This window comes from Trypanosoma conorhini (genome assembly GCF_003719485.1).
Source record: "Trypanosoma conorhini strain 025E chromosome Unknown Tco_14.4_contig_00236, whole genome shotgun sequence".
Lineage (NCBI taxonomy): Eukaryota > Euglenozoa > Kinetoplastea > Trypanosomatida > Trypanosomatidae > Trypanosoma > Trypanosoma conorhini.
Window position 1 is genome coordinate 14,838 of NW_021704322.1, and position 11,184 is coordinate 26,021.

Consider the following 11,184-nt stretch of genomic DNA (forward strand, 5'->3'; position numbering starts at 1 on the left):
GCGTGGCCGCCGCGGCGACTGATGCCTCCGCCTCCTCCACGACGCCCTCGCCGGCGCTGCGCCCGCCGCCGTCATTGTGGGCCTCCGCTGGTGAGGCTGCGACGGTGGCGGAGGCGTCAGTCGCCGCGGCGGCCACAGCGGCCTCCACCGCCGTCATGCCGGCCGCCCCAATCTCCTGCAGCATGGCGGCCTCGTCAGTGTGGTAGTAGTGGACCAGCGTAGCGGTGGAACGGTAGCGGCCGGCAAGACGCTGCCGCAACTCCTCCGACGCCTCGCGCCGCAGGTACGTCTCCACCGCATCGATAGTGTCGTACGCGGCGTTGCTGCGGAGAAGCTCGGAAAAGCGTGGCAGCTTCACCTCGCCCTCGACTACATTTTGCTGCAGCCGCCGCGACACCGCCGCGCGCCGCTCGCTGGTCACCACGCGCAGCTGCATCGTCGACGACGACGAACCCTCCCACGTGAAGGCGACCGAGTCGAGGGTCCGCCGCGCGGCCGCCTCGTCGTCCGCGTCCTTCGCGCCGTTGCCATCGGCGCCATGCGGCCCCTTGTCCGGGGCGGGCTGCAGCAGCGACAACACATCAGCCTCCAGTAGCGTGCGCGCCTCTGCGCCAACGGCGTCTGTGCGGTGCAGTAGGCGCCAACCGCGGCAGAGGCAGTGCCCCTCACGATGCGGAAAAGAAAACACAAATGTCTTCATGTGGTCAGCCAAACTCCCTGTCGGCTCCTCAACAGCCGCCTCCGCCACGGCCGTTGCTGTGGCGGCATCGCTGGTCGTATTCGGTGCTGGCGGAGGCTGCGAGGCAGTCCCCACAGAGGCGGCGGTGCCCGGCGGGCGCGCGGCAGCGGCAGCGGCAGCGGCTCCGCTGCGGTTGGCGGCATTGCCTGGCGCGCTCCTGGTGGGTGGGGCACGTGGGACCCACTACACACGGCGGTGGTCGGAGCTGCTTCCTCCGTCTCCAGCCTCTCTGCTTCCTCCCTTGTCTCCGCTGCATCGTGCGGAGGCTGGGACAGCTGCGGCGCTTCCGCGAGAGGAGTGGCATCCACGGAGTTGACGGAAAAAAAGGGCGGGTCCGCCGCGGCCTCCTCCAGCGGCTCGCTCGGCGTCTGTGAGGTCTTACTGCTGCTGCCGCCGCCGCCACCGCCGGCAGCCAAGGCGGCAGCAATTTCTGCCACCAACTCGTCCTCGCTGCCGTGCCGCGCGTGCACCAACTCCTCCGCGGTGCTTCCCGAACACTCTGCGGGCAGTCTGCCGCGAGCGGCGTCGAGCATGGCGGCAACCACCTCCACCGTGTCCTCCTCCGACTGCCGGAGTGCCTGCATAAACAACGGAAAAGCAATCATCCCACCTTCCATGTTCGCGTGCTGCTGCAAGCGCTCAGCCAGCGCAGAGCGGTGCTCGTTAGAGGTGATTTTCAGCCGTGTGACGCCGTACGCCGCGTCCTCGCCGACGTCCTCCTCCGACGACGGCGTCGCAAGTGAGACAGAATTCACCACCACGTCGCCCCGCTGTGTCTCCGGCGGCTGCAGCAGCGCCCACACATCACGCGCGAGACACGCCCGGGCATCTTCTCCCACAGCATCGCCGCGATGCAGCAGACGCCAGCCGCGACAGAGCACGTGCCCCACGGGGTGGTAGTAGGACATGACAAAGCCCTTCACGCGACGTGCCTTCCCCGGCTTGAATGCCGCGGCCGTTTCCCCTGCAGGCCCGGCAGCATCCCCGCTCTCCAGCCGCACTGCCGGCCCACCCCCTGCCGCCTTCACTGCCGCCGCAGTTTCCTCCGCGCCCAACGGTGAAACTTCGGCGGCGTCGCGCGAGACACGCGCTCCCTTCGCCTCCGCGGTGTCCGCACCCTCGCCATTGCGGTGGCTGCCCTCGCTGTTAAGGTGGCACCGTGTCAAGGGAGTCTCCGCCTCCACGCTGCCGCCGCTGTCTCGCGCGGCGTCCATGGAGGCAAAGAGGCAGCCAAAATTAAATGCTTTGGAGGAGGCGCGGGGAGGAGAGGTGGCAATGGACGACGGCTCGCGCCGAAAGGAAGTCAGCGTGTCCTGCAGGACGTGACGCTCGTGCGGTCGCAGTGGAGTGGCCTCGCGGCCAGCGTTGCGGCTTGGCGCCCGCGCCGTCGCGGCGTCCATGGCGGCCCACGGCTGCGCCTCTTTTGCCACCGCCAGGAGGGGCACGACGCCGCGGAACGCCGGTGTCGCGAACCCCGCTGACAGCTTGACGCCACCGAGCGAGCTGCGCCGCGTCTCTCCCGCCACCGCCCCCGTGCTTGATCCCGCAATCACCGACAGGTCTTCGTCAGCAACCACAGGCGAAAGGATGGGAACGCCCCGGCGCCGCTTCCGCTGCTTCTGCTCTTCATCCTCACTCTCGATGCGTTGCAGCTGTGGCGGCCTCTGCGGTGGCTCGGGCGGACAAACGAGGTCCGCTGGGCGCTGCAGGACCGACGGTGTTGGCGGCACGGAGAAGAGAAACCGCCGCGGCGTCTCCCCGGCGTGGATGGAGCTAACGTCGTCGCAGGCGCCCGCCAGCTGCGCGGCCAGCGGGGAGGGGAACGACGCGCTTGCCGGCAGCGCCCCGCCCGTGCCGAAGTGAAACGGCGGGAAGCCGTTCTCTCGCCCCTTCCCACCCACCGCGGCGTCGCCTTGCTTGTCACCGGCTGCCCCTTCGCAGTCCTCCCTTTCGGCTGCGGTATTGCCCTCCGCCGCCGGCTCACCGCTGGCAACGCAGAAGGCCGCCTCCCCCACCGCGCCGAGGTGAATACGCAGCGGCGGCGGTGGGCGTGTGCCGCCGGCAAGACCGCACCGCCGCCGCTCCTCGCAGCGTCGCCGCACGGCAGCCTCGGCCCCTTGCTGAAGCAGCAGAATGGTGCCGCCGTCGTCGCGGTGAATCCCAGTATTTCCCTGAAGCGCCAGCGCGGAGAGCACGGAGGGGGTCGCTGGCCAGTCAAGGATAAAGGCGTGCACGACCCGCATGCACCCCTCGAGGCTCAGCAGGTTTTCGGCCAGGTTGAGCGCCGCCAGGCAGGAGAAAACCCCCGTCGACGCCGCGGAAGCTGCGGCAATCGCCAAGCCGCGCGCCGCCCTATCAGTGACTCCTGTACCGCGCAGATTCAACACCCGCAGGCGACAAAACGCGGGTGGGGCCAAACATTGTCGCCGCTGCGCGTTAAACGCGGCGTGTGCCGCCAGCTCACACAAAATACCTCCCGCACACGCCTGGCGGGCCAGCATCACGGCGTCTAGCGTAAACTCCGTCGCCCCCTCCAGCTCTCGCTGCAGGCGCCAGTAGATGCGCGGGTCACGCGAAGCCTCGTCCCCCTGCATCAAGAGCTGCAGTAGCAGCGAAGGTGGCAGCTTGAGTGCGTCAAAGGTGCCCGAGACATCCAACTCTTTCAAGTTGGGGCAACAGAAAAATATGTTCAGGAAAAGCTCGCGGCAGCCAATGGGCGTACACATCGTCGATAACGGAACGCCGCTGAGGTTCAGCGTCCTCAGCGCACATGGGTAGTGGAGTTCCTTGAAGCTAGAAAACCTGCACGCGGCCGGCGCGGCGTCGGCGCCTGCGGCCGCCTCGTCTCGGCTACGCGTCGCCAGCGGCGCGATCTCGCCATCCGTGCAAGTTGGCCGGGGAGACACGAGCGCGGCCGCAACAACCCCGTTGTACGCCAGCAGCACGGTTTTCAGCCGGTGGGCATGACTTGCCCCCGCAAGCACCTCTGAAATCCCCCGCGCAGAGCCTTGGCAACCCCGCAAGTCCAAAGATGAAATTCCTAAAGGAATCTGCGCCTCCCCGCAGGAAGCGGGGCCCGCGTCCGGCCCGCCAGTGTCCCCACACCTCCGCTCCTGCGGCGCGCCGTGCCGCCGGCGCTGCGCAAGCCACGCCGCGTACTGCCGCACCAGCGACGGGGGAAAAAAGTGGGGCTCCTCCCGCAGCGACGTCAGGCGCAACTTGGCCAAATAAATTCCCAAGATTTGCAGCCCGTAGTCCTGCAAGGGATTCCCCGACAGGTGCAGCTCGTCAAGGGTGTCTGCCGCCCAGAGGAGCAATTTTCCCAGCGGGGTCGCGCTACGGTGGGTCAGACGATTCCCGCTTAAGTCCAACACGCCCAGTCGACGCAGCGCCCGTCTTTCACAGAAGTCTGCAACCGAAGATGCGGCGGAAGTCGAGGCCCTTCGACCAGGGCCGAGGTCACGCGACGTTGCGGACGCGACAGCCTCACACGCCGCGACGGACTTCGCCACCACGGGACCCGTTGACCTTCCTGACGACAGCGCTAAGGAGGAGGAGGAGGAGGGCGACGGCGCCGTGCCGCGGCGCGCAGGCCCCGCCTGGCAGCTGCGCAGGAGCTCCGCTAGCCGCTTGTCCGTCATCCCCATTTCCGCCAGCCCAAGAAAAGTCAGGCCCGACATCGTTGGCAGCACCTCGCGACAAAACCAGCCCCACTCCACGCTGTCCACCGCTGTGGCCCTGAGGTCCAGTCGCTGCACGTTGGCCGCCGAGGACTGCCGCCGCAGCGCTGCCCCCTCCAGCAGGGACGATGCCAACAAAGACTCCCTCCAAACGTTCCCCGCCTTCCCCGTTGGGCGGGGGGGTGTGGAATTGCCGGCACGCAGCAACGACGCAGAAGCCGCCGTGGCGCGTACACGGGGCTCCGGCGTCGGGACGAAGCAGCTTGGCTGCGGCCCCTCGTCGCAATTTTCCCCCTCATTCCGCACAGCAGCGCCGTCGCCAGCAGCAGCAGCAGCGGCATTGCCAAGCACTTCCCCGAAAGCCCGCCTACGGTGAGCCCCAACAGGCCCAACACGCATCCCAAACGGCACGCCACCTTCCTCGCCGGGGCGCCTGTGCTTCATTAACTCCACTGCCGATTTCGTCTGCCACGGGCTCCGAGAACACCGCCCACGCCTCTCGCCTGCCCAGCACGCACACACACACGCAATTTCAGGCTGAAGCACACCGAGGCTCTTCTGACTTCTATCTACGCAACGCGCTCTACTACGCCCCTCCCCCGCGTTCCTTTTCTTGGCTGTGACTTGCACTACGCCCTAGTCCTGCGCCGCCGGAGCAGCTCCCGCCACCAGCGCGTCTCAGCAGGGGAAGCACGGGAGGCGAGCGTGAGGGAGCCCAACGGCCGCCCCCAAATGAAAACGCGGCAAAGTACAAAAAAACAACAACAACAACGACCGCCTCCGCCTGCTGCAGCCGCACAACGCACGACACTCGCCTCTCCAACGGGGCCAGAGCGGCAGAAAGACGGCGCAGAGAGGCAGGCCACAATATGCGCGCAAGTGTGATTGGGTGTGTGCCGCCCCCCACACCAAGCGGGGTCGACTAAAACGTCCTTCACCGGCCTCGGCAACGAAAATGCACGCAGCAAATAAGAAAAAAAAATTGAAAGGTAAAGTAGCGACCCCAAGAACAAGACCAGAATCGCAGACGCAACCGCAGGATCGCAAAGTCATCCATAAGTCGTAAACACACGCACACACACACACACACGCAGGCAACCTCCCACCACTAATAAACTGCTATGCACATAGAAAACTCTGCGTAAACAAAAGCAAAAAAAAAACAGCGCTCTGTCACTTGTGTGTCAGATGCGTGGATGTCAAGCGAAGCATGATGGAAAACAAAGTGCCACTACCTCAACGGAGAGAAGCGGTACTGCCAACCTGCGTCTCCACGGCGCCCAAACGCGTCCCACCCCTCTTCCTCTCACTCGTCCAGTTCTGACTCATCCCGTGAAGATTGTTCATTGACGTGTCCCTCCTTATCGGGGTCGGGCCGCAGGATAAGGTACGACAGAGCCGACGCCAGCGTGCTGAATAAGAGATAGATAGCGGCAAAAATGGCCCACCAGTTGCCCGTCACGCCAGTTCTTTTAGCCAGATTCAACTCTTCGCCTGACCGGGAGGAACCCGAGGTTGAACCAGGAGCCTGCGTCGTTGTTTTGGGGATAGGCGCGTGGGTGGAGGAAGGGTGGGGGTCGAGGGTGCGGCACAACGCATGCGTCACCATATTGTACTGGTAGGGTGCGCTAATCCAGCCGCCCCTACGGTAGTCGTATGCAACGAACTGGCTGTTTTTGGGGCCAAGAGGATAGAACGGGGCCCAATTCACGTACATGCCAGGCGTCGGTCGACCCCAAAGTCGCAGGGACGAACGGTAAAAGACAGAATGTGGTGCACATTTCTCCTGCCAGTTATCCCGCCAGCACCACTCGCAGCTGGCAACTTCGCGCAGAGCCAATCCACATTTGTCACGGCTCCCGGCAAGGAAGGCAACGACTTTATTCACATCTTCCACCTTGGTCCGCATCAGAGAGACATATTTTTCCTCAATCGCCGCACTGCTTGCCGCCACAAGATACCCGCCATGAGTGGCGCAGGCAATGCGAGTGTGATCGTACGACTCTTTAGGGTCATCAAGAAGCAATAAGGAGTCAGCAGTGCAGGTGGAACAGCAGAACAGCAGCACGCCGCAGCAGGCAAACCAGACAGGCGCGTGTACGGTCGGCAACCCCGCGGTCCCGGATGGCGCGCCTTCGTGGGCCCGCATCCTGCCAGAGTGCCTCAGTATCGCTGGTGATGGCCTCGACTAGTCTGCAACGCGGGAAAGAGAAAAAAGAAGGGGGCAACAGTGCAATGGGTGTCGACAAATTTCATGGGAACACCACGTGGGGCAATAGCCATTTGAACAAACTCTTCTACCCTGTTGAGGAGAAGGGCAAGTAACCGAGGAAGCGCCACTGGGTGGGGTGACAGTCAAACTTGTTTCAACTAGAAAGTGTGCAAAGTCAATATGGAGAACGGTTCTCTTTCTGTCCAGTGGTTCCCGCTTAAACCGTCATTTGCGGACTGAGAGCCATCTTCTTCATGGCTGTGGCTGAACGAGGAGGGGGGCGGTCATAAGTTGTCGCCAATGTTTTGTGGGCTGTAGTCTGTCCTTATTCCTCGCCTTTGGTTACCGCTGCTGTCGCCTGCGCTTTTGGTGTCCGTGTGCGTGTTTGTTTGCTTGTTTGTTTTTCGTCCTCCGCTCCATTTACTCCTCCTCGTTCTTTCCGCTCTGTTATTGCATTATCGTCCGTGGTTAAGTGTCGTATCACTTTGTACTCGTCTAGGCGTCGCTCGTTGCAGCTGCGTTCCTCCCTTGTTTTTGTGCTTTTGTGATTTTGTTCTTTGTTTTTTTTTGCCGAATTTGATTTTTTTTCTTTTGCTTTTTCCTCCCCGTTGTGCCCTGCGTTGCCTCGCGGATCCCGAGCTTCTCTGTACGGCAGGGAACGGGCGCCAGTGTCCTCCCCCACGCGCATCCGCCTGGTCTTGAGACGCTCCGCCATCGAACCTCCCAGGCAGGCTGACCAACGCGGCAGGCGCGGCCTACGCAGTGGACCTGCGCCGCCACAAGATGCAGGCCGTCAGAAGCACGCAAAGGACGCTCCCCACCACGGGCACCACCACCGCCAATGGGTACATTTCACCCGGGCTGGAGCGTTTACCGTGTGAGCCGCGCTCAGCTGGTAGTCCGCGGTCATTTCTGGAAGTCGCGCCGGCTTTGGATTCCCCCCCCGCGGCCTTTGCGGAGGCTGCAGTGGCTGCGGTGTCCGCCGCAGGGTGCTGAGCAGCCTCTTCCGTCGTTTTCTCCTCGACTCGTATGCGGCTAACCACAGGAAGCTCGTACCACAGATTGGGGTCGTTGTAGAGCACAAGCGGTGAGGGCTTCTGTTGTATCTCGTGATGCGAGGCCTGAATCAGATAGGTGGACGGGGCGCGATGCAGGTCACGGATGATGATGCGGTAGTTTTCGATGGGTTTAAAGATGGTGTCAAATGCGTCGAAGAGGGGGGCCAAGTTTACGCGGCGACTCATTGCCTGCGCAATCGACATAGACTGCAACGGCTCCAGCTCCTCCACGGCCAGCACCACGTCTGTGATGTCCTTCACTATATCATCTTCATAGATGGCCTCCACACGCATGTTGGGAACCTCGTCTGGGCACAAGTTTAACACCTCCTGCCTGTAGTCCTTGCAGCTCACGTAGCAGTAGGGCACCGCATAGCGTTTCCACACCGGACCATAGCCAAACAGTATGTCACTTGCGGATTTAAGTTGTTTTATAACTTGGGCAAAGTCGTAGTGGAACTCCATCAAGTCGCCAGGGGTAAGATCGTGAAAGTGTCGCGGCCTGTAATTCGTCACCAGAGGAGCTACGACAAACTGCGCCACGGCCGTCTGTGGCTGTCCGCTCTTCCCAAAGCGTTGGTCAACCTTAATGTGTGGAAGCGAGGTCTTGCACCGCTCCCGTAGCGGCAGCATAAATGGTGAAACGCTGTGCAGGAGCGCGTTTGCAAAGGCCTCAAATGCGTTTTTTTGCGCCATCTCACGCTTTTGTTGCGACTTTGTGGGTTTTTTCCACCGCCGGTTTCCATTTGCCGTGAGCGGCGGAAGCGGTCTGCCGTTCTCGTCCAACTCCGTGACGGCCGCCGCCGCGGCAGCAGCAGCAGCAGCAGCAGGATGCGCGGGGGCTGTGGGTGCCGCGTGCGCGTGTCCCTCGCCGCCACCACTGGGACCGCACTTGGGAAGCAGCACTCTGGCCGCGTTAACCCACTTGCCGCTCACTAGTGGACGCACTTCGTCTGTGCCCGGCAGCGCAGGGTACCGACTGGCGTCCGTGGCCGCAACTACGCCCTGTGACTTTTTGCGGCGGCGTCTGCTCGAGGCTGGGGTTGCGAAGCGGCTTGGGGTGGCCCGCGTGGCCGCCCTCCGGCCTGGCGCCGGCGGCAGCAGCGCCCTTCTCACTGCTCAGCTGCCGCTCAATTAGCTCCTTCGTGAGAGCCATGACGCGCTCGAACTCCTCCGCCCAGTTCACCCCCTCCAGCTCCACTGCGGGGCCACCAGCCACGAGCGCCGACGGCCCCGCCCGCGTGAAGGAAGGGTAGTACGCCGGCGACTCCGTGACGGCGCCAAGCGTCCGCATCTGCTGCCGCTGCTGCTGCTGCTGCTCCTCTCCTTGTTGTTGCTCCTGCTGGTCTTCCGGCAGTAACGACGGCGCGGTGGCGCCATTGTTGGTGTCGTCGGCGGCTGCGGCGACGTCGTCCGCTGCGGCTTTGCCATCCTTCTCACTCGTGGAGGCGGGAAGCCTGAAGGATGCAAGCTCGCCCGCCGGCCGCCACTCCTTCGCGTTGGCATTCAGTTTCTGCGACATATCTGCGCCAGCACTCGCCGCTGTTTGCCTATTTTTCCCTACTTGTCCCCCGCCCTCACTCTTCCTCTTCCGCGCTCTCTCCCTCTATGCCTTGCAGTGCGTGCTTGCGTGGAATTGGACCTCAGACACCAACTTTCTTTGGCCACCTGACCGCGCTGACGGTACTCTTTTTTGTTTTTCTTTTTTTCTTTTTCCCTTTAAATGCTTTCTTCGTTTCGTCTTCTTTTTTTTCCCTCCTTAAATGCTGCTGCTGCTGTTGTTGCTTTTGTTTTTATTCTGTTTTTTTGTTTTCTTTGTTTTTCCCCCAGCCGCTGCTGATGGTGGTCCCTGACGGGTGGAGAAGGAGGGCGACCGTGAACAGACCTGCCTGCAGCCACAGAGTTGTGTATATGTGTCTAGAAGGTAATATCTCTCTACGCGCTGGCGGGTGCGCACGCGGGCAGAAGTTGTGTGGGGGAGAGTTGGGAGAAGCAGAAGGGAGGAAAGAGGCGACAACGTGAACAGTGAACGGGCGCCTAATGGCACGCGAGGAGACGGACAAAATGTGCGCGTGCGTGCGTGCGGCAAACGACGCACACCCCCGTCGTCGTCCCCGTGCGCGTGCGCGTGCGCTGAGACACGAAACCGAAAAAAAAATAAAATAAAAACGGAACCCAGCAAACAGAGAGGGGTGGCCGCGGCCTCGCAGTTCAGCCGCCGCCGCGCCGGAGGTGCTCAGTCAGGCAGAAAGAAGCTCCGAAAGACGGTTGGCGTGTAGTTGCCGTACTCCATCACGTGCGGCAGGTCCCGGTGCCAGCAGCTCTTGAAATGCAGCAGCAACTGATGATGCAGTGCGTGGAAGCCCAACTCAAAGTCGCTGATCTCACTCCAGGGCCTGTGGGCGGTGGTTTCCCCGTGGCTGCCGCCGTCGGTTTGGCTTCCTCTCGCTACTACTATTGCCGCCGCCGCCGCGCCGCCCGAGCACCTCCGCGCGTGAGCTGCCAACATGGCGACCCGCACCGCCCTCGCCCGCGGCCTTGCCGGCGTCGCTCCTGACGGTGTCGTACAAAACCTCCAGCTGCGGCAGGTAAAAGGCGTGGTCCTGCTGCAGCAACAGCTGCGCTGTGAACTGGATAGAGACCACGGCAAGGAGGTACCAGGTGTCCTCACCCGCCGCAAGCATCCTCTTGTTGAAGGCCATCATCGCCTTGAAGTCGTCGTTGTGCGTCTGGGCGAAGTGCAGAAACTGCCGCAGGGCCAACACGCCGCCGCCGCGGAGGTCCGTTGCGGGGTCAAGCCCCTGAAAGCCAAACTCCACCCACGACTCGCTGCGATGGGCGAAGTCTGCGGGCGACCTCCCTGCCGCCTCCCACAACTCCCTCAGCAGTTGCATGTGCTCTGCGTTCGCCGCGTCGAACGCGGTGGCGCGCTCCTTCTCTAGACGAGCGGCCTGCTCGCCGCAGTGGCAGAGCTGGCGCAGCATCTCCCGCACGTGCGCGCTCTGGGGCCCGGGCAGCGTCGCCTCCGCCGGGGCTCCCGCGGCCAGCAGACGCTGCAGGTATGCCTGCAGCGCGGGGTCGAGGAGAATTTTCTTCTCGTTGCCGGCGCCGCGGAAGAAGTACACTAACCCGCCCAGCGTCACAATCTCCCCGCGGGCGATGTGACCGACGGCCTCCTTCGTTGCGATCTCCGGCCGCTGGCCGGCTGCGATGCCGCGGAGCACCGGCGGACTCCGGCCGCGGCGGGGGAACGGCCAGCGCTTGCCAAGCGCCCGGCCCGGGCGCCAGTAGAACGCGAAGAGCACAACCCCGGCAAGGCCGACGGCCGCGGTGAGGAGCCACGCGGGGTCGCGCAGTACGGAGAGGTATAACGTCATCCTCCGCGCCGCACCTCCGTCCCTCGTGCCTCACGTGTTCGATGTGTGTGCTCCGCGCCGGTTCCCTCCCGTCCCTTTTTGCCGCGTCCTTCTTTTCTTTTTCTTTTATTTTTTCTTT

General features: G+C 63.2%; 6 protein-coding genes across 6 annotated transcripts in view, besides 6 other annotated features; all 6 read right to left on the bottom strand.

Annotated features, from left to right (window-relative positions):
* Tco025E_04558 (uncharacterized protein) overlaps positions 1 to 700 on the bottom strand; it is a gene marked incomplete at both ends in the record, with an annotated part of 1,755 nt that extends 1,055 nt beyond the window's left edge. The window contains one exon of the mRNA XM_029371468.1: positions 1 to 700. This exon is cut by the window's left edge and continues 1,055 nt beyond it. Within this exon, the coding sequence (XP_029228440.1) occupies positions 1 to 700 (700 nt within the window).
* On the bottom strand, positions 697 to 4,863 carry Tco025E_04559 (uncharacterized protein; the record flags this gene model as incomplete). The annotated part of the gene is made up of 1 exon (XM_029371469.1): positions 697 to 4,863. One exon carries the CDS (start codon positions 4,861 to 4,863, stop codon positions 697 to 699), a length of 4,167 nt encoding a protein of 1,388 aa, XP_029228441.1.
* Positions 4,864 to 5,169: 306 nt separating this feature from the next.
* Positions 5,170 to 5,194: a microsatellite.
* A 291-nt stretch (positions 5,195 to 5,485) lies between these two features.
* Positions 5,486 to 5,512: a microsatellite.
* Positions 5,513 to 5,725: 213 nt separating this feature from the next.
* On the bottom strand, positions 5,726 to 6,568 carry Tco025E_04560 (uncharacterized protein; the record flags this gene model as incomplete). The annotated part of the gene is made up of 1 exon (XM_029371470.1): positions 5,726 to 6,568. The coding sequence occupies one exon, from the start codon at positions 6,566 to 6,568 to the stop codon at positions 5,726 to 5,728; it is 843 nt and encodes a 280-aa protein (XP_029228442.1).
* A 445-nt stretch (positions 6,569 to 7,013) lies between these two features.
* Positions 7,014 to 7,034: a microsatellite.
* A 352-nt stretch (positions 7,035 to 7,386) lies between these two features.
* Positions 7,387 to 8,385, bottom strand: Tco025E_04561 (putative transmembrane transport protein; the record flags this gene model as incomplete). The annotated part of the gene is made up of 1 exon (XM_029371471.1): positions 7,387 to 8,385. One exon carries the CDS (start codon positions 8,383 to 8,385, stop codon positions 7,387 to 7,389), a length of 999 nt encoding a protein of 332 aa, XP_029228443.1.
* A 100-nt stretch (positions 8,386 to 8,485) lies between these two features.
* Positions 8,486 to 8,519: a microsatellite.
* An 86-nt stretch (positions 8,520 to 8,605) lies between these two features.
* Positions 8,606 to 9,211, bottom strand: Tco025E_04562 (putative transmembrane transport protein; the record flags this gene model as incomplete). The annotated part of the gene is made up of 1 exon (XM_029371472.1): positions 8,606 to 9,211. One exon carries the CDS (start codon positions 9,209 to 9,211, stop codon positions 8,606 to 8,608), a length of 606 nt encoding a protein of 201 aa, XP_029228444.1.
* Positions 9,212 to 9,265: 54 nt separating this feature from the next.
* Positions 9,266 to 9,297: a microsatellite.
* A 776-nt stretch (positions 9,298 to 10,073) lies between these two features.
* Tco025E_04563 (engulfment and cell motility ELM family protein) lies at positions 10,074 to 11,066 on the bottom strand (the record flags this gene model as incomplete). Its single annotated transcript, XM_029371473.1, has 1 exon — positions 10,074 to 11,066. The coding sequence occupies one exon, from the start codon at positions 11,064 to 11,066 to the stop codon at positions 10,074 to 10,076; it is 993 nt and encodes a 330-aa protein (XP_029228445.1).
* Positions 11,067 to 11,155: 89 nt separating this feature from the next.
* Positions 11,156 to 11,184: a microsatellite.